At 31.2% G+C, this 18,961-nt stretch overlaps 5 protein-coding genes across 10 annotated transcripts; 1 reads left to right on the top strand and 4 right to left on the bottom strand.

Annotated features, from left to right (window-relative positions):
• Positions 1-728: 728 nt before the first annotated feature.
• On the bottom strand, positions 729-9,036 carry LOC103573282 (bromodomain adjacent to zinc finger domain protein 1A). 6 transcript variants are annotated; one of them, XR_008404155.1, is made up of 8 exons: positions 8,394-8,724; positions 7,882-8,020; positions 4,533-7,807; positions 4,010-4,185; positions 3,733-3,846; positions 3,076-3,403; positions 1,746-2,165; positions 729-1,018 (listed from the first exon to the last, which is right to left on the bottom strand). XR_008404155.1 is itself a non-coding variant. In XM_053741392.1 (8 exons), the coding sequence occupies exons 2-8, from the start codon at positions 8,504-8,506 to the stop codon at positions 1,979-1,981; spliced, it is 4,332 nt and encodes a 1,443-aa protein (XP_053597367.1). In that variant the 5' UTR covers positions 8,507-8,658; positions 8,731-9,036; the 3' UTR covers positions 729-1,978. The 6 variants fall into 6 exon arrangements, 5 of the variants coding, with proteins under 5 accessions (XP_053597367.1, XP_008550529.1, XP_014297529.1 ...); XM_053741392.1 differs by adding an exon at positions 8,731-9,036 and having other exon boundaries at positions 729-2,165; positions 8,394-8,658; XM_008552307.3 differs by having other exon boundaries at positions 729-2,153.
• Positions 9,037-9,456: 420 nt separating this feature from the next.
• LOC103573283 (probable DNA-directed RNA polymerase III subunit RPC6) lies at positions 9,457-11,253 on the bottom strand. The gene is made up of 4 exons (XM_053741391.1): positions 11,169-11,253; positions 10,416-11,037; positions 9,745-9,906; positions 9,457-9,650 (listed from the first exon to the last, which is right to left on the bottom strand). Exons 1-4 carry the CDS (start codon positions 11,210-11,212, stop codon positions 9,567-9,569), a joined length of 912 nt encoding a protein of 303 aa, XP_053597366.1. The 5' UTR covers positions 11,213-11,253; the 3' UTR covers positions 9,457-9,566.
• Positions 11,254-11,289: 36 nt separating this feature from the next.
• Positions 11,290-12,094, top strand: LOC103573285 (uncharacterized). Its single transcript, XM_008552313.3, has 2 exons — positions 11,290-11,536; positions 11,629-12,094. The coding sequence occupies exons 1-2, from the start codon at positions 11,456-11,458 to the stop codon at positions 11,971-11,973; spliced, it is 426 nt and encodes a 141-aa protein (XP_008550535.1). The 5' UTR covers positions 11,290-11,455; the 3' UTR covers positions 11,974-12,094.
• LOC103573284 (26S proteasome regulatory subunit 4) lies at positions 11,993-13,945 on the bottom strand. The gene is made up of 4 exons (XM_008552312.2): positions 13,852-13,945; positions 13,029-13,590; positions 12,574-12,960; positions 11,993-12,482 (listed from the first exon to the last, which is right to left on the bottom strand). The coding sequence occupies exons 1-4, from the start codon at positions 13,852-13,854 to the stop codon at positions 12,112-12,114; spliced, it is 1,323 nt and encodes a 440-aa protein (XP_008550534.1). The 5' UTR covers positions 13,855-13,945; the 3' UTR covers positions 11,993-12,111.
• Positions 13,946-14,971: 1,026 nt separating this feature from the next.
• Positions 14,972-18,059, bottom strand: LOC103573286 (dihydrolipoyllysine-residue succinyltransferase component of 2-oxoglutarate dehydrogenase complex, mitochondrial). The gene is made up of 7 exons (XM_008552314.3): positions 17,820-18,059; positions 17,302-17,326; positions 17,165-17,216; positions 17,012-17,076; positions 16,799-16,926; positions 15,732-16,691; positions 14,972-15,651 (listed from the first exon to the last, which is right to left on the bottom strand). The coding sequence occupies exons 1-7, from the start codon at positions 17,898-17,900 to the stop codon at positions 15,517-15,519; spliced, it is 1,446 nt and encodes a 481-aa protein (XP_008550536.1). The 5' UTR covers positions 17,901-18,059; the 3' UTR covers positions 14,972-15,516.
• Positions 18,060-18,961: the final 902 nt, after the last annotated feature.

Genomic DNA, 18,961 nt, shown 5'->3' with positions numbered 1-18,961 from the left:
CTAACAATGGAAAAATTGAAAATTCATACTTACATATTTTTCATGAAATTAATTTACCAATTTTTCTATTTTTAAGGGTATTCAGGTACCCGATTATTAAATGGCATTCGGTTAATATTTGGCACTGTTATCCTAGTTTGTTTAATTTTATAAATGAGCATAAGGGATATAAGACCTGGTACTACTCCCAGTACTTAGTACTATTCCAGAGAGTTGCCACTACTATATTGTTTTTTCCGTGTACCCGGTCAGGGAACTCGTACCCGATCATTCCATGTACTTGTATATCTATATTTAGTAAAATTTAGTAAATACAAATACAGTCATACATAAGTGGTCAGGTATTAGTTCCCGGATCGGGTATCGGGTCTCTTACCTTACTTGTAGTTTTTTTTGTAATGAATGTTAAAAAAAAAATCAAAAAATTGTTAATTGCCTGCTAACTTTAGGATCATTAATTTTTCATCGTTCATTAATTTATTCCAATAATTAATTTTTTTATTTTACAGCTTATTCACCTGAGAACGTTGAAAAATGGCGTGAGATTAGAAGGAAGATGTACTCTGGCGAAAATCATCATTAAATTTTCTTGTTAATAAAACAATCAAGAAGTAGCTCATTAAAAATGATGTAAAAAAAGCTATTGATTAATTCGTAGACTTTCCGAATAATTAAATTTGAAAAACTTATTATAATTATTGGAGGTAAAATAAATTGAAAAATAAACGTATTGGTCAATTGCTCAATTAATTTATTAATAATCAATAATAGATTTAGACTGTAGTAATTATTAATGTTATATAATATGTAAATAACCTGATAAAAATAGTTCGCTTTCGAGGAATTTATTACCAAATTAATTGTATAAAACAGCGATTGTTACAAAGAATTGGTTCTGTTGTGCCACACAATCCTCTATGATCAATCTATTTTTATTTATTATTTTTTTGTACCCTAGATCCAGCCTAAATTCAAACAAGCCCCATGGGAACCAAACAATCTTGTGTTTATTAAATTGCTGGAACGAAAGAAAATCCTATAAGTACTAATGATGAGACCACCTTTTACACCAATTAATTATAAACGAGTATTAATTAATAATTTAACGACAAAGATAATTATTATTGCTGTTGTACAAAAGTAATCAACTGCTTGTCGCGATACTGAACGAAACGAAAATTCATCTAAACTATCTGTCACACGAATCTCCTCTTAAACTAAATTCAACAATTATCATTAATATTAAAGTATATTATTTATTAAAATTAATTAAAAGTAATAAATAGTTGATCGAGTAAAAAACGTGTTCTTAGTTCAAAAATGAATAATTATTTAATTAAAGAATAATATTAATTTTCTTGTCTCTCCCAATGAGTGTGATGTAACTGACAAGTAGGAATTTTTTACAATTTTGAATAAATAAATAAAATGTCAGTGAATAAAAATAAAAAAATGCATATTTAGATCAATGAAAAATCATCGCGCGCATTTTTTTAAATTTATTTATTTATTTAAAACTTATAAATTGTCTCATGTCTGCTACATTCACACTCATCTTTTTCATACATAAATTTTTTTTTTTACTGAAATGAAAATTTAAATAAAATAAAATTATGCTCTTTGCGTGTGATCGATAATACTGCGTATATAATTTTCAAAAGTTAATTGTCTCATGGTGAGTATTTGATTATGATTTTCCGTAATAATTATCTAGTTGAAGATAGAAAAAAAGACATTATACTGACCTAGAAAAAAAAATTTTCCAGTCATGAGTTGAAAAGAAAAGTAACCACGAGATTCTTTCGCGTAATTATGAACACACTGATTTATCTTATGACAAAAATAAGGTACATTCTATTATTGTTATTATTATCATAATAATATTTTTTTTGTTATATCGTTTAAATTTAAAAATATTACAATTTATTTTAAATTTTTAATCTGTACCAAAACAAATAAATAACGTGCAATCTTTATCTTAACTATCGCCATTAACTTTAGTCTCTTGCAAGCCATTCTCCGTACTGTGATCAGCATCGCCATTTTCCAGTTTTATTCGCTTGGCCGCAGGCAATTTAGCAGTCTCTTCATCATAATTAAAGCCCATTTCCTTGCTCCTCTTCTCAAAAAATTTGGCCAGTCTCATACCAGCTCTGTAAACATAACTATTGTCAGGAATATATAACTGTTAACTTCATGCATATAATTTAGCGCGTTCGGAGGCCAAAGATTTTTAAATGCCGTTTGTTTTAGCATTTTGTTCTCCGACAAGTATATTATTTATATATATGTGTAAATTCAAGCTTTAAATACTTTGTGCTTTCATGTTATCAATCAATTACTGATAGTTACATGCAAAGATGTGTAATTTGAAAACAACCTGAAAGAAAATTTCATGCATATTTAAGGATATTCTCAGACAGTGTCCCCTACTTTTTAAAAATATGCAATGACTTTCTATTGTCATAACAGTATTCAACTTTTATTAATTAAAAAAAAAAATTGAAACTTTAATTGAAAAAAGGACAACGTAGTGGTAATTTCGCTGAGGTATAGAATTTTTAAAAAATTACTTACAGTTGTTATCAATTAGGAGATAAACAAAATTTGTTGAATAAATTTTAGCCTTCAAAATTTAAAAATTTTAATTATAAAATTGACATAAAGATTTTACTGGAATTTATTTTTCAAATTTCGTTTAACTCTCAATTGATATCAATTGTAATTTTTTTTTAAATATATGCCTCAGCGAAATTACTACTACGCTGTCCTTTTTTCAATAAATGCTTTAATTTTTTTTTAATTGATTAATTAAATTTCGATACGCTTATGATAATTGAAAGTCATTTAAAATTTAAAAAAACTGGGGGATACTGTCTAAGAATAGCCTTAATTTTTAAAAAATCGGAGAGAACGTTAAAACAAAAGAAACAAGTTAGTTTTATTTTTATAGATAAAAAACACACAACAATAGCCGTTTGTTAATATTTAAATAATAGAACAAAAAGTTAATTACATTCCATGAATCTCTGGCATCCGAACCTAGATTCTGGAAGTTATAAAATGAATACTCACTTGTAAACAGTGCTATTTTGTTGATTGTAAGTTTGACAATTGTCAAATATAAGAAGACAGTCAGCAAAAAATAGATGTGAGTTATTTTCATAAAAACCGGAGTCTAATTTTTTCTTAACTGTTCCAAAGTCCATTGGATGTTTTATAAATTCATGATAATCAGGCACTTCATTAGCAGTGACAGGTGATAAAAACGGCCATGATTCTTTGTGATGCATTACTTCTTTCAGAAGTTCGTGCAACGTTTTATCTTGATCAGCAGCAGCTCGTTTGGTTGCACGCCTCGTTTGACGTGGTCGCACATCTGTTTCCTCTGATGCACTGCTATCTACTTGATGAATATACAAAATAAATTCAATTATAATTTATTGTATAATGATATTTGTAATTATTGTTTCAATCAATCACAAATGTATGATTTAAAGTAAAGCAGCGTGAGTGAGATATTAATACGGATAAAAAATTAAAAAAATGTTGTTAATTATAACTATCTAGCGTGTAAATGTTATCATTCAATGTGTCTAACCGAACGAATAAATGACAGTAGTTTTAAAAGTTATTAAATCATGATTGTGATGGCTGCATCAAGGAAATACGAGTATTAAATGAAGATTATAATATGCAAAGCTGGATGCTACTCGGGTTTTTAATACAGACCATCCCAGTTGTAAGTTTCTGTACGGAGAAGGCTCTTGGCAAAACTGTGGATGCGGAAACGTGCAGCTGCCGCACAAGACCGCTCTCTGTCTCTCACCCTCTCGCGACCTCGCGCTAATAACATACTCAATGCTAAACCCTTTGAATTTTTTTTTTTTTTTTTTATTCATCTACGTTTTAATTTTTTGTCTCTAACTACTTCTGTGCCATGTTATAAAATCAATTAAGAAAAAAAAAAGTTTTTATTTATATTTTAATTAAAATTGTAATCACTTACCGCGTCTCGATGCATTTTTTCGTATATTTCTGCACTCATAGCAAGACCATCTTCCACGAGGTGCTCTCGAGAGAGGTGGATCAAGGCAATCAATGTGATAGAGTTTTATACATGTGTCACATGCTATCACACTTCCAGAATTACCACAAATCGAACAAAGTTCTCGGAATTTAGGTCTGAAAATATTTAACAATAAATTTATATATCGCGATACTGATTCCGAAGGACATATTTTTATTCGCGCTTTTGGTTTTAGGAAACTTTCTAATGCCAAAAAGGGGCATAATTTTTCTCATCACCAATCGTTTTGTAGATTTATTTTGTAGCCAAAAATAAAAAAAAAAATTCTGAAAGCCAAAGGGCATGTCGTTTAAAGTATTCGCCTTCTTAAGTTTAAAAAATTTTTTTTTTTTTAATTTTCAGCTTTAGAATAAGTCTCCAATATAATTAGCTATTAAAAAAAAAATTACACGCCATTTTGGTTTAAAATTACAATATAATAATAGTGATAATAATTACTTACTTTTCTTCGACTAATGTATCATCAGCATTAGTAGTCTCATCATCAGCCTCATCGTCACTAGACAAAATTCGCCGTGAGCGAGAGTGACGTGTATCTTTGGTCAGACCCTCTTCTTCATCTTCATCCTCAAACCTTCTTCTTTTTTTATTTTTTGGTTTTGATTTTGTTTCTGGCGGCTTACACGTTGTACAGAACCAATCACCCTCTGGTACGGACGTAAGTTTGGGTTTAAGGCAATACAAATGGTGGCCTTTGTTGCATCCATCACAGAGTAACATATGTTCTGCATCGCGACACTTTCTACAGATGCGACATCGTGCATTAAGTGCACTTCTGCTCCACGCAATGCTACTCTCCAAAGTATTTAGATGAATAAATAATTGAGACCAGCTCGTGGACATCATAAGTGAATGCTCCCATCTTTCTTTAGCTTCATCGGTTGAGTGTTTTTTGTCTTTATCATCATGACCAAGTGGTTTTTTTAAATATCTATGCTCTACGGCATGTGATAGTTGCAAAATTGCACAGGCCATCTGACGAATTCTCATTTGCTGCTTGGAATCAGCTACCAGCTCGCCTTCATCAGGAGGACCTAGATATTTACCGGGATCTTGATAAGATTTACTAACCCCGCTGCCTGCTTCAGAATCTGGTGTTCCCGGTCTACTACTCTGTCGAGTTTCACTCTTTATTTTATCTAATGCTGAGTTTATCGGTACATCTGCTTCAATCTCATGTTGGCCGTAAACAAGTTTATCGCACTGTTTATCATATTGACAATTGGTAATTGCATTTCTCCAAGCATCACGATCTTTTATTTTAAGTGTTCCTAGACATCCAACTTTTATTTTATCTTCTAGTTCGAGTATAAAATCACGTAATGAAAGTTCCATAACTTCATCGATTGCAACATCAGGTGGATAGTTAAGATTTGTATTTTCATTTTTAACTTTTTTCGTTGACTTACCAGCCGTTTCTTGAGACGGCTGTGGGAATACTTTTGAATTAAGCTTGTGCTTCGGGCAATTATTTATTACAGACTTAAGACTTTCTATTTCCTGATTAATATTATTTCGAAGTTCTCCTTCGCGCAACCCACGTATGCTTAAGTTATTCATCACTGCTTCAATATCTTCTGGACGACCGTAAAAACTCCATTTTGTTTCCGGCCTCTTACAATGAACAGGACAATCTTTGTCGTCTGTACAAGCCATTAGTTTTTTTCTTATGTCATTCAATTCTCTTGTTGACAATTTTTTAATACCATTAGTATCAGCAAAGGTCACTGTTTTTTTAGATACCTGTGACGTCTTTGCCTCGTTGATATTATTTTCTTTATCACTAACTTCATCTTCAAATTTATTTTTGAGGTATTTATCGGCTGAATCTTTATCTTGTAATTCAGGCAGATACGGCGTACCATCAGTAAGGCACGAACCTGGTGTTTTTTCGTCATTTTCGACAAATACACCAGGAATTGAGAGTAATCGCCAGTATCTACGATGAGCACGATCAGAGCCCAAATAAAGCATCATCTGATCATCTTTTGACGCTTGTTTTAATTTTAATAATTGCTGTTCATATTTTTCACGCTGCTTCTCTTCTTCACGACTTCCACGTGTTTTTTTCGGCTTATCATCAGCTTTCTCGTCTACGGATTTATCCCCATCTACTTTACCATCTTTCTCACGTTCCTTTATTCGTTCCTTCTCTTCTTTCTCTTTTTTTTGTTCCGCTACTATGAGAGATTTGAGCTCACGACGCGCCTGATGAACTTTTTCGTAACGCTCATCAATGACATCACGCATAGCAGCGAATGTTAACAACTGATTGATAAGACATGTTGTTACGCAAAGTCGATCATCAAGATCAAACTCGCACACACTACGATGGCCAAGAAGTCGAAGAAGTCGTGGCTGATTTATTCTTAACAAAAGAGCTGGGTCATCATGATTAGTATAACCACCGCGCTCTGAGTATCTCCATTTCGACGCTGCTTCACCGATTCTGCCACCAGAGCTCAGTAGATGTTGTCGTAAAATTTCACTCAGCGTGACATGATCCAGAGTAAGCTCTGATAGCTGACATCCATGATGTGTTTGACACCAAGTGGATGCTCTTGTTGCCAATTTAACAGCCTCTGCCATTGACGAAACGCCGTGATCAAAATTTATATTATCAATTTTAGAATTTGACTCATGAATTTCATCTTCTTCCTGAGCTTGATATTTAAAAATATTTGCCAAAAGAAGTTGCAGTAAATCACTCCAAGGACCTGATACTTCTTTGACCAACAACGCTTTTTCCAGTGTTTCAAGTGCCAGACCACCGGGAAAATACGAGTTAACTTCTAATTCTTCATAGAAAAATTGCAAAAATTCAAGTATCATTGCAAAATCACCAAAATTTTTATTTGGTATCGCACAATCAACGGGAGTTGCCTCTGTAATGGGCCGCAAATCTTCACACTCGAGATCCTCACGAGGTTTATTCCATTCTCTAACATAAGCAGCAAAAACCGCAAGTTTCTGCTTCTCTTCTTTCTTACGTTCTCGCATTTCATTGCGTTGTTCTTTACGTTTCTCCTTCTCCTCTTTAACCTTAGCTTCATGTTCCTTACTATATTTCCCATTCATTCTGGGTTTGCGATTTTTTTTAACTTGAATACCACCAGAATTTATTTTATTGAGTGAATCCGGCTTCTCAAATGCCCGATGCTTGCTGACATCAGACGTAAGAAATTTGTCTAACGTAACTTGTTTCTGTTTGACGATTGATTTTTTTGGTAAATTAAAGTCTGGCAGTGGTCCTGAAAATATTGTATCAAAACGTACTTTTGGAATCGAGTATTTTTGTTGAATTGATTCTTTAACAATCCAAACACCTTTACTATTTTGTTCACACAACATCCGTAAAAATATTCTGTTGCGTTCTCGGCTGTATAAAAGTTTTTTACGTCTCACTCGTGACGCTTCAACAATCATTATTTGATTAACGTCGCCATCCATTTGTTCAACTTCATAACGAAATAATTTAGCTGGAGGATAATACTGTCTTTCCTGAGAATTTTCCTTAGTGTATTCTTTTAATTGTGCTTCTGTTGGTTCAATAACTTGCAATATATGACAGTCACACCACACATCATTATTCAAATTAGCTTCGACCATTTCACCAACGAAATAGCGATCTCGAGCGTATTGAAAAACATCATCTGTCATTTCACTAAATGACGTTCTGTTAGTTTTAGAAGCCAGGTACAGTATCGGAGTTCTCAACTACAAGTAAAACAAAAAAATATAAATAATTTTAAAGTTAAGCCAGTAAAACAGAGTATTAAAAAATACCAAACCTCCATAGGAAACTCCTTGAGACTCTTCTTAGCATTTTCTTCACAGGCAACAGCCTCTTCATACGTCATGTTAGTTTTTCCTGTGATGCTACACGACCAAATAGTCGAGTTACAAAGTATAATTCTCTCGCAGTACTCACTGTAAACAAAAATAATAAATGACGATAATTAAATAACGCAGTCAGTGTCTCGGTTTAAATCCTCAGTACCCACTCAAGTATCAACAATCATTTAAAAACCCAAAGAAAAAAGTATTCAGGCGGGAAATAGGTTTTATTACGCGGCATTGAGAAAGTTTTTAGCTATTTAACGTTCGACGCGTCACGACAATCTCATCACGTCAGAAACTACGTATTGAATTAACGCGAGCCATGAATCACATGCATTTCGATAAGACCAATAGTAATTTTAATTTTATTTTAGATATAATCTAGGTGCATATTGCAGTAGATATCACCTCCAATGATAGATATTTAAAAATATAAATATTATCAATGACACTACAAACTTACTTGTAATCTTTAAAGACCTCGTTCGTAACCTCACAGTGAAAGACTTCATCGTCATCCTTATAGTCCGATGATACATGAAGCCGTTGAAACGGCTTCTTCCTGAGGTACGGCATGTCGACGTAAACTTGTTATGTACTTAATAAATCACATCCAGTGTCTCAATGATGATTATGATGATAAAAAATGTTATTTTATTATTTTTAATTGTAACAAACAAACTCTGATAATCAGCAGGACACGGACTGTCTTCTAAATTCAGGTTGAGCTGTAATATATTGAGTAAATTATGAGAATTGGTCGATTTGTATCTCTTGAATTCTTGTGGCCTAATACTTACTATTCTCCCTCTACAATACAATGTAACACTACAATATCCTCACTCACTCTATCATAGTCCCTCGGACTTTAAATTTATTGTATTTAAAATTATTTAGTTATTATGACGACACTTATTAATTAAATAATAATAATATTATTATCGATTAGATAAATTTATATTTGATGCTCATTGAGGTTTTAATCTCGAAAATAATTTAAAAACTCATGACAAAGCACGTTAACGGTGCCCGAGTAGTTTAAGAAACAGAACGTATACACACCTGGCACACTCTCGTTCCTCTCTATCTCCAATACACTTGCAAACCGGAAATCAAACCCTATTGAGATGAACACTCACACAATGATATCTGACGATGCCAACTTTTTAATAATGGATTTTTACCGCCAGCTTAAACCACTTGAATAAGTCGATCCTACTTATAACAGATTATTTTGCTTATTTATTTTTCTTTGGTTAAAAAATTGCTGTTATCAAGCATTCATTTATTTGGATGCTAAATTGTATATGTTTTTGTTAATAATATAGATAAATAAAAACAAATTTTGGGATATGAGAATAGTTCGTACTCTGATTGCGCTGTGGTTTTTTTTATCTAACATCTGTCAAAAAAGTTGGCAGCATTTAATTTTTTACCGCCATTTAATTTTGGCGGGTAAAGATCATTATTTACGCGGGAAATTAATTATGATATTTTAATAAATTGTTTTTTATTTAAAAATATTTTTTTTAAAGTTTGTACATAATTGTTAAATAATTTATATTTATTTAGTGTAATACTTTAATTAGTCATTGATTAATGACTAAATTGTAAATATTTGGTATATATAGGATGCTTAATTATCGACATCAAGCCATTCATTGAAATATGGACATTTCAATGGAGTTACATCACCGGAATCGCCACAATTTTTTTGAATCTAAAAAAATGTGATATTTTAATTGTTTTAAATTTTTAATTGATATACAACTAGATAATGGATGTAAAAAATAGAAAATAAAAATTAATTTTACGGGACAAAATCCGCAAGGAGTTTTCATAAGTCCTGGTGTGGGAATTAAATATGGAATTGCTCCATACACAACTTCGTCATTTGCATTAATAGTTTTGTCAACTTTTCCATCATAAAACAAAGAATCTAAAATAGATATTACCTCTTCTTGATTTAATTGTACCTAAGAAATTAATCATTTAAATAATTAATTTATTTATTTATGATATTGAAATTAACCGACAATGAGTGTAAATGTAGCAGACATCAGAAAAATTTAAAATTATTAATAAATAGTGTAAATAATTGATAGAATAAAATTTAAAAAATGCGCATTTAAAAAATTTAAAAATTAATAAGTGCATTTTTTTAATTAGTTACTTTATTTATTTATAATTTTAAATTTGTCTAATGTCTGCTACATTCGCACTCATAGCCGACGTCTAATAATTTTAGATTTTTTTTTTAAATGATCAATTATAAAAAAACAAAAAAAAAAAAAAAAAAAAAAAAAAATATTGCACTTGTAGTTTTTTAAATTTTCTACTTGTGCATATTTTTAAATTTTTTCTTCTTGCAATTGATTTGTTAAAAAAAGAAATCCAGAAGTTATCAATTGTCTGTTAATTTCAGAATCATAATAATTTTTGTTAAAACTTAAGACATAAAGTTTAAATGTTAAAATAAAATTACTTTGCTTATTCCTAGATCAGCGATAAATTTAGCAACGTCTTTCCAAGAAGCGTACGACATTTTTTTCAAAGCAAGTGGACCAACATCCATTTGTTTAGCATGCTCGCTCCTTTCAGTCAAAAATCTGTAAGACTGTTGGGTCAAAACATCAACGAATTCAGTCTCAAATTCACGACCCTGATAAAATGCACCCCCAGTTACAGATCTGTGCGGCTCAATGCCATACACCATATATAGTTTTTTCTTTCCGCCAGCAGCAATAGATTTTATTTCCTTAATAAACTTCTTTGATTCCAAACTTTTCAAAACTTTATCGACCTGTTTATCATACAGTTGACTCTGTCTCCGGATATCTCTGACCCATACTCCTTTATCTCCACCCTGTTGTATTATATTATAAACTATTTTTTCCTCATTGTCAGCACCCTTCATCGTCGGCGCAGCTCCAGAATTTTTTAAAACAAAACATTGTGTCTTTCCTCTTTGTACCATACCAATTTGTCCTGATTTAAGAAGTTTATTTATAACAGTTACTTGCTGCTGTTTATCTAAATCTGCTAACTCCTGTGATATTTCATCTCCAGTAACTCCTTTAGGTTTTTTCTGGATCAGTGCAACAATCCTACAATTAAATTAAATTTAAAAATTTTCATTTTAAATTACACATTCGTGTTTACAAACACAACTGTAACCTCCAAAAATATTTTTCATTATATTTTAATAATTAAAATTTAAAATATCTCAATTACTTACTTTTGTTCAGATTGTGCTGTCAATACACCACCAGTAGGATTCATTTTAGTATAATTTTTATTTAACAAAACACTTTTTTTATTTAAAAAATTCAAATCTTTGCCGCAAGATTTTTTGTACTCCAACAAATGGCAGGGACTGTCTAAACTATAGACTAAAACACGTCCACTTGTTCATTTCTGTATTTTATATTTATTATTATTTATAACAAAATAATTTTTATTTGTAAATATAATTAAGGTCAAAGTACACAATTATTTTTAAATAACGATAAAAATAATTAAATTATGGATGATTGTAATGAACTTGACGAATCTTTAGAAATCGCTTCAAAAACGTGGAGTCGTATAACAGAGACTGCCAATACAGTAACTATAAAATTTAACTCACATAAAATTTAGCTAATTAATAATAAGAGTAATGATAAAATTAATTTTTAAAAAATAATTATTTATTATAGACTGGTTTTAGAGAAGGTATTGACGCAGGATCAGAATTAGTTCTTCAAGAGGATTTTGATAGAGGTTATACTGATGGGTTTAAAACAGCTTATGTTCTTGGAAAGTACAAAGGTCTTGCTAGTTCACTCTTCAAAGACATTAAACATCCGAAGGAAATAAATGACATCCTGGAAAAAACACGTAGAGGAGCGTGTTATATATGCGAAGCACAATATTCTGGGGTAATTAAAGACCAGGAAGTAATTCTGACAAAACATGAAGAGCATACATTAAAAACATGTGAAATTTTACGATCATACTTTGAGCCTTTATTAAAAAATTTAGGAATTGATATCAATGATTGAGAATTAAATTAAATTACAATTAATTTATTACTTTTATTATTATCATATATTTTGGAAAAGATAAGAGCACAAATGAATAAGTTGATAAAATGGTTCAATTTAATAAAAAGATAATAAGAAATATTGCGCTGATATTTTTTACAAATAAAGTCCTTCTGGTGATCCTTCTTTTTTCCTGTAGAGAACACTTTCTTTAGATTTTTTGAAATCGTCATTTGTGACTTTCATACGACGTTCACGCAGTGCCATCAGACCGGCTTCGGTGCATATGGCTTTAATGTCAGCACCGGAGAGATCATCCTTTGACATTATTAATTCAGATAGATTAACATCCGGCGCCAAGGTCATCCTGCTGGTGTGAATGTTAAAAATACGTCTCTTGGTTTTCTCATCAGGAAGCGGGAATTCTATTTTTCGGTCAATACGACCTGGACGAATTAAAGCAGGATCTAGAGTTTCTATTCTATTTGTCGCCATAACTACTTTTACGTCACCACGGCTGTCAAATCCTAAAAACAATCAACCAGTTCAATTAGTAAGATCAGTACAAATAATAAATAGATGGTAATGATACTTAATAAAAAAAAAAGTATTCCTTACCATCAAGTTGATTCAATAATTCCAACATAGTTCTTTGAATTTCTCTTTCACCACCACTGTTACTGTCGTATCGTTTAGTACCAACAGCATCAATTTCATCAATAAATACAATTGACGGTGCATGTTCTTCTGCAACCCTGAAGAGTTCACGAACTAATTTGGGACCATCTCCAAGGTACTTTTGAATCAGTTCAGAACCAACGACACGCAAGAAAGTCGCGGAAGTTTGATTTGCTACAGCCTTTGCGAGTAAAGTCTTTCCAGTACCAGGTGGACCGTACAAAATAACACCTTTTGGTGGTTTAATACCCATTTCTTCATAATACTCTGGATGAGTTAGGGGTAATTCGACTGATTCTTTGATTTCCTGAATTTGCGTATCAAGACCTATCAACAATAAATAATTTTATAAAATTATAATCAATATTTCTAAACCAAAAAATCAATATAATTACCTCCAATATCAGCATAAGTCTCTTGAGGTGCTTTTTCTAATTTCATAACAGTAACCATTGGGTCCGTGTCATCTCCGAGAACACCAACGACTGCATGAACTTTGTGGTTTAGTAAAACAGAGCAACCAGGCTCCAGCTGATCTTTATCCACAAACGAAAGAATCGATACGTAGTGTTCAGAACCTACAGAAGTGGATACTATTGCATGATTATCATCAATTATTTCTTCCAATGTTCCCACAGACATTGGAGTTCCTCTCAAATCGTCAACTTTAGATCTCTCTTCTTCATTTTTCTCCTCCTGGGGCTTAAGTCTTTCTTGGTTTCTAATAAATTCTTCTTCCATCAACAAGTAATCCTTTATCCTCTCCAATTTTAAAAGCTTCAGCCTACATCTAGTATGTGGAGTCACTTGAGGTAATTTGACAGCCACATCTGGGCCCTTGGTACGACGTTTCTTTTTACCAACTCGCGTTGGAATCGGTGGCTCATACTTCTTTTTTTTGTCTTTGTCATCTTTTTTATCTCCTCCAGAACCTCCAGCGCCTGATTGATTCTGACCCTATTTCAAATAATTATCAATTCATTTACTTTCATTCATATATTTATCATTATTACTCAGTTTTTGTTACTCCGAAAAAATTAAATTTATCAGTATTGATAACCTATACTTTTTGTTGTTTTATATCTTTCAACAAACTCACTTGTTTCAATTGTAATTACACAATTATTTTTGACAATTATTAATAATAGGAATATTAATTAACCTAATTATCAGTATTATTTAATTGTATTTCATTAAATATAATTTTAAAATACATACCATTTATTCTTAATGCTTTGACAGTCACCTGAAATCACAAGTCACTCCAAACTGTAGGAGGCCGCCATCTTGACAAGTATAGAAGAATAAAAAATCACCAATAGCAAAATTGTAAAAAAAAAAAAATTGAAATAAAAAAGCGGGAATATTTAAAAGTTGTTAAGTCACGTATTGATCAATATTTGAAATAAACAATAATATAAAAGTTGTTATTAAAACAGTTTCAAAGTTCATACATAAAAGTTACTTGGGTCAAAGTTAAAAGTCTCCTTCAAAAATCATTTAAAAATTCCTTGATACTAAATTTATAAGTAACGTTATATATATAAGATTTATGTGAATGCCCGGTAGGTAAATAATAGAGGTGGACGAATCGTGTTCGAATCGAATCGAGTATAACTGTTCGATCAAATAATTCAATAAAATTGAATAATTCGAAACTTTTCGATTTATTCGTCAATTTTCGAATTATTTGTAGCGTTTCAAATTACTCGATTCGAATCGAGAAAATTATGATCAGCTTTCAAGTGTTCAATTTTATTTAATGGAGAGCTTAGTTTTTAAATTAACCAAAAATAATTTTTTTGTAGATTGATATCTTAGCTCTATTTACCTTTGATAAAAATTTGAATTATTGGAAAAAATAATACAATTTTAAATCATTCAAAAGAAAATTTTAGAATCATTCGAAAACTTACGAATATTTCAAAAGTTCGAATTATTCGCATACCCCTAGTAAATAATTAAATTATTAATAAAAAAAAAAGATAATATTTTACGAGTGGATGAAATTTTATTTTACTTTCATGTTGATACATCTATGATAAAGATTGATTTCCCGTCTACAATTGCTTGCGCTTTTAAATTAATGTTAAATTAAAAATCATCTAAAACCATTGAAATTAAATAAATACTAAAAACGATAATTGACTACGAATAATGGTCGATTAATTTTTAAAAATTTTTATCTACGTCTTGTATTTGTAGACGAGGGAACTGACTCGTGAAATACCGAAGAAGTATCATCTATTTGTTATGGTTTTCTAAAATAAATATATACGTATTTCAGATTTTCCTACAAAAAAAAAAATAAATAAATAAATGAATAAAAGATAAATAATTGAAGCTTAAAAATACGTATTTTTTATTTTTTTCTTAGTTCGCTTCAGAATGTGAAGGTTGTGAAAATTAGTATTAAAATTTATGGATACTCTTCAATAATCTCCATTCCGCTCATAACGTAATAATTTTTTGTTACATTATATACATTTTGGTTTACGCAGAATAGTTCTCTTCAATTATCTATAAATATAATCACAACGCTTGCCCATTTGCCATCATTACGGTATTAATAATTTCTTTTATTTAAATTTAAGTAAAATGAGTATTGAACGAAAAATAACAATAATTCAAATGAATGTGATAAACAAAAATAAAATGTATGATTCGGATTGATATGAACGTCAATGTACTGCATCAGAAAAAATCCCAGTAATTCAACATCTATTGATGTTAAGATAACTTGACAATAACGATTGTTGTCCATAGATTAATCTGATAATTAATAAATGAAAATTTAAATTATGTTACATGTTTTGTTTGTACAATTATGCAAAAAGTTGCAAGGCGTTCTCGATGTGACGTGATAACAAATGGATTTTAAATTTAAAGACCAGCTAAAACTATTCTCGGGTCTTCAACTCCCTCCTTTATTTTACGTAAGAACATAACAGCTTCACGCCCATCAATCAATCGATGATCGTAAGTCAAAGCAACGTACATCATGGGACGTATTACGACCTTTAAAAATTAAAAATAAAAAAATTAGATACAATTCAAATAATTATTACAGCGGTCAAGTTTAAATGAAATAAATTTACCTGTCCCTTGACAGCAATTGGTCGGTCGAAAACGCCATGCATACCAAGAATGGCACTCTGTGGAGGATTAATAATTGGTGTGCCCATCAGTGAACCAAAGACTCCTCCGTTGCTGATAGTAAAGGTACCACCATCCATATCTTCAACAGATATTTTACCTTTTCTTGCTTTGTCACCCAATGCAGCCAGAGCAATTTCGATTTCAGCGAAGTTTTTGTTTTCTACGCTACGCAATACAGGTACTACAAGACCTTTTGGTGTAGCAACAGCTACACTGACGTCAACAAAGTCACGGTAAACGATATCCGTACCATCAATAACAGCATTAACCACTGGTTGATCTTTAAGTGCATAAGCAGTAGCTGCGATAAATGGACTCATGAATCCCATTTTGAGACCGTATTTTTTAGTGAAGGCTTCTTGATTTTGTTTACGGAATTCCATTATGCCGCTCATGTCAATTTCGTTAAAAGTTGTGAGCATGGCATTCACATTTTGAGCTTCCTTCAAACGTTCGGCAATACGAAGTCGCATTCGATTCATTTTAACCCTTTGTTCAGTTCGAGTGCCGATAATCTCACGAGAGTAATCAAGAGGAGGCAATTGGACTTTGGCGCCCTCCAATGACTGGGCATGTTTAATGGCAGCTACGGGCATTGAGGCAGTGGGTGCTTGAGGCGGTGGTGGTCTTGCGGCTGGAGGTGATACGGGCGCTGCTGATGGCGGAGGCGGTGGTGGTGGAGCGGCTGCTACTTTTGGAGCCACTGCTGTTGGAGTAGGTGGTGGTGGTGGTGGTGGTGGTGCAGCAGCTTTAGGAGCTTCTGCCGCTGCTGCAGCATTTCCACCAGTAGCGCCAATATCGATGCTACATAACTTTTGTCCGGCTTTCACGGTGTCACCATCTTTGACAAAGAGCTCTTTTATCACACCAGCACCAGGGGATGGAACAGGTACAGAGGTCTATGGAAAGATAATCGTTATTAAATACAAATTTTTAAATAAATTTGTTATCTTCGTATAAAAATAACGGTAAAATTTGTAGATATGACGCTATACTAAGTCATTACCTTATCGGTTTCGATCTCACAAACGACGTCATCCTCTTTTACCTGGTCTCCAACTTTTTTCTCCCACCTTACGTCACCTTCGTTTACACTTTCTGCAAAAGGTGGAACGACAATATCTTTCAGCTCCCCTTTAACAATAAAGAAAAATTATTTTCTGCACTCATGAATACTGAATTCCATAAAATAAATTTCTTTTTTTGTTTATGAACTTACATAATACTTGAGACGAACGTATATGTCTCACTTGAGTCCAACAAGTGGGACTTTCTTTTGATAAACTAAAATAAAAAATAAATACTTATCAATCCATCTACCTCAATTTTATCAAACTGAAAAAAAATTAATGGATATCAATTATTTACTTACATATGAGATAACTCATTAGCTAAACTCCTTGTTTTTAGTCTAAGAACACGCCCTGTAAAATAAACACGTCACATTAATTATCAAAAATAGATTTATCAGTTGATTTAATGAATTTAAAATGCTATCACAAACTTTACCTTCGAGATGCAGAGAGCGTACGATCTGTAATTAAACAAACAATAAACTATTAATAAATAATTATAGTACTATTTTTATTTATAAAAATCTGACACAAAAGTTATTTATAAATTATTTTTAAGTACAACTGTTGCGACAAGCAATCAGCGTCTTATCAACTTTACAAAAAATGAATACGATAACCCGCAGGTGAATTTATATTTATCATACCGGTTTGACCGATCATTTTTGATGGACATGACAGAGAATACAAATACAATATTACAAAAGGTATCATCATGATTATGTAATGTAAAAGCTTTAGGTTAGAGTGATTACTCCAAGGACACCTTCACTGGTTTTATAATTTTATTACCAATCCCATTGTTCTTTGATAAAAAAAAAAAATTAAAAAAAAACACAAGGCCATCCACGAGGACAGATATTACTCAGTTGAAAAAGAAACTGATTAATAACCTTTATGTATAAAATATTAATTACTATTAATGTATGAAATTATTTATGTTTTATTACTCACCTCAGCACGTGATAATGAAGTTAAACGTGTTAATGTCCGGGGCGCGATTCGCGAACAGTTGGACAGCATCATTGCGGCCATCCTGGGAGCTAAGGAAATTTATTAGCGGTACCCGTGTATCCTCGTGATGACAGTGATTGCGGGAAAACTAAAGAGGGGGTATTAAATGGGGATGGAAATGGACGGATTTGAATACCCAATAACGTTTACTGCTGCTGCTGCTGCTGCGATACTACAAAAATTTATATAAAGATGGAGGACAGAGACACTTACTGATAAAGAAACGCTACTTACCTTTTGCAATGGAGTACCAATAATTGTCACTAGATGTCTGATGTTTTGTGATCATTAGCGCCATCTAATTTTAAATAAAAAATATTTTTAAACAGATTAATTATTATAAATAATTATTTTTTTAAGTTATAGTTTTTATAATGACGTTATAATTAATTTATATAATTTGCTGATATCATTATCATTGTTATTATTGATAATATTAATATTATTATTTTTAACGAACGCGATTATAGGAATTTGCAACAATTCAGTTTCAAAAATGAATAATGACAATAAATGTTTAAATTGCTGAATAAGTAATAACTGACAGCTAATAAAAGTCAATTAGCATTTTGCAATATGTTATAAGTATTCAAAATGATAATGCAATATGATTTCAAATGTATAGGTAGTGTGTACTTGCACAAAGTATTTCTTTGTTTGAATGGCAAACATTAAATAATAAAAACTGCGTTAAATTTAAGAGTGTGAATGTTGCTGATATCAGACAAATTTAAAATTATAAATAAACAGAGTAAATAATTTAAAAAATAATATTTATAAAAAATGCGCTTATTAATCTCAAAATTTTTAAAATGCGCATTTTTTTAATTTTTATTTTATTAATTATTTGCTCTATTTATTAATAATTATAAATTTGTCTGATATCTGCTATATTCACACTCATGTAAAATTTATATTTTAAATACGCAGTTTGAAATATAAATTTTATTCTCATATTAATATTTATGACGGTACTGAAATTAGCTGAGGTCTAATCATTTTTTTAAATAATTTTCTTCTTTTTTTAATTTTCTACATATTTGCATATTTTTAGTTATTTTTTTTTTTAAATTAAGAACCAG

The sequence above is a fragment of the Microplitis demolitor genome, chromosome 8 (genome assembly GCF_026212275.2).
Source record: "Microplitis demolitor isolate Queensland-Clemson2020A chromosome 8, iyMicDemo2.1a, whole genome shotgun sequence".
Classification (NCBI taxonomy): domain Eukaryota; kingdom Metazoa; phylum Arthropoda; class Insecta; order Hymenoptera; family Braconidae; genus Microplitis; species Microplitis demolitor.
The sequence above is the reverse complement of the archived record's forward strand: the minus strand, read 5'-3'. Positions and strand labels throughout refer to the sequence as shown.